Raw genomic sequence first — 1,935 nt, forward strand, 5'->3', positions numbered from 1 at the left:
GTTATGCATATTTTATTTTCAGGGAATTTTCATCACGTTTGTAGTTATATTAAGTATTTGAAGAAAACATAAAGTCAGGGAATAAAAATGAGGATCATCCTCCTCTATTCAAATGTTTAAAGTGGAGTACAAAGGCATAACCGCCCAAATCGATACAGCTCAAATACCAAACTGAATATAAGAAAAAGAAAAGAATCACACAGCGGTCTTTCGAGTTATGAGTTCTTCTAATTCAAACTTGAACCTCTTCACCATCCCCTCACACATCATAACAAAATTGACTACAGCGGGATGTGTGCCATGTTGGTCCAATCCTTCCACTGCCTCTCTCAACCTCCAAGGTATTTCTCGGGTCGTCCAGTTGCAGAATTCTACCAAACTGTTGAGCTTTGTACGGTACCCATCTTTGTCCTCTTGCAAGAATTTGATAGCTCTCCTGAAGGTATCGTAATCCTCAATGACTTGCTCTCTTTCCCTTAGCCATATCACACTGTCTTGATGGAATGCCTCGAATCTATCTTTCCATTATTGAGCGACTTCTCTAGCATCTTTTGCTTCTTGACATTTCTCAGCCCATGTCGTAGGTGTGACTCGAGAAGCTTCAAGGGCTCTTTCCTTAAGTCGGCGCTCGTGCTCGACTTGGTTCTCAGTATTGTGGAGGGAGATAGTGAGATTGTGTATCTTAGCCTCCAATATTTCTCTAACTTCTTTTTTCTCTTCTGTAGCTCGTAGCCACCATCGCTTATTCTTTTGGCACTCTTTCTCAACCTGTCTCAACTGCTCTTTAATGGTTTCTAGGCAGTGGTCAGCTTGTTCCATGCCTACTTTCACTTTCTTTCTCTTGCGTTCTTCCTTGTCGACTTTTTCCTCAGTCGCTTCTAGCTGAGCCTTCTTCCTCTCTAGTTCCCACTTTATTTCATTTCTTTCATTTAAAACTTGCTGGAAGCTGGTCTGTAGCTCTTCATTTTCTCGTCCAAGTCTTGCTGTAGTAGCTCTCAACGCTTCCACTTCTTCCATAGAGACAGGGATGGGTTCTGGTGGTGGAGGTTGAGTTGGAGGATCAAGGATGAATGGCAGCTTAATCTCTTGACTTCTTCTGGTGACCCATTGATGATAGGGTTCTCTATCCCCTATGACACCCTTTCCTTTGTCTTGTCCTCTGAAGCGAACTTTTTCCCAGGCACAGATAACCCTTCTCAGCATAATGAGATCCTCCATATCATGGAACACAAAACCTTCTAACAACTGATCATCCGGCTTGTATGTGATAGGATAACCCAACTGCCTCACTGCTAAAATAGGGTTGTAGTTAATGCACCCTTTTGACCCTATCAATGGTATATTCGGAAATTCTCCACAACTAGTAATCGTATCTCCCACATTCAAACCATGAGGATACCAAATAATGGTATTTTCAGTGAGTCCTACTAGCTTTTGAGACCACTCATATCCATCCATACTTTCAATTGTATCAACCTCTTTGAACACATGAGAGACAAACCATTGGTAAAGGAGTGGTATGCAACATAACATCAGTCCTCCCTTCTTCTCAAAGCGTAAGTGCAAGGTGTGATAAACATCTGCTAGGAGTGCGGGTACTGTATCTTCATTCTTAACCTTGACAGCCCAAAACACGCTGATAGCTGCTGCATCAACTAACTTCTCCATATTAGGAAATAACACCAATCCAAAAATAAGTAAAGCCATAATAGTATCTGTCATACCCCAAATTTTGCCCGTTAACATTACAAGGCATTTTTTTAGGCACCCCAACTTATTTTTCAAGGCATTAATCTCAAAAGAACAAAGGCCCAGCACACAGATGGCCAAATCCAGAAAATGGCCCAAGCTGGCTTGCTCGCTAGGCGAGCAAATCCTTCGCCTAGCGAACCCTTCGCTACAAATCCTTCGCCTAGCGAAGCTTGCGAATACCAG

General features: G+C 42.3%; 1 protein-coding gene across 1 annotated transcript; it reads right to left on the reverse strand.

Annotated features, from left to right (window-relative positions):
* Window positions 1–525: 525 nt before the first annotated feature.
* On the reverse strand, window positions 526–1,707 carry LOC127129539 (uncharacterized). The gene has a single exon (XM_051058697.1). The coding sequence runs from the start codon at window positions 1,705–1,707 to the stop codon at window positions 526–528; it is 1,182 nt and encodes a 393-aa protein (XP_050914654.1).
* Between the last annotated feature and the right edge of the window lie 228 nt (window positions 1,708–1,935).

The sequence above is a fragment of the Lathyrus oleraceus genome, chromosome 3 (genome assembly GCF_024323335.1).
Source record: "Lathyrus oleraceus cultivar Zhongwan6 chromosome 3, CAAS_Psat_ZW6_1.0, whole genome shotgun sequence".
NCBI lineage: Eukaryota > Viridiplantae > Streptophyta > Magnoliopsida > Fabales > Fabaceae > Lathyrus > Lathyrus oleraceus.

Bases quoted from the DNA above. Each gene is read 5' to 3' on its own strand.
- LOC127129539 (XM_051058697.1), bottom strand. From the start codon at position 1,707: ATGGCTTTACTTATTTTTGGATTGGTGTTATTTCCTAATATGGAGAAG.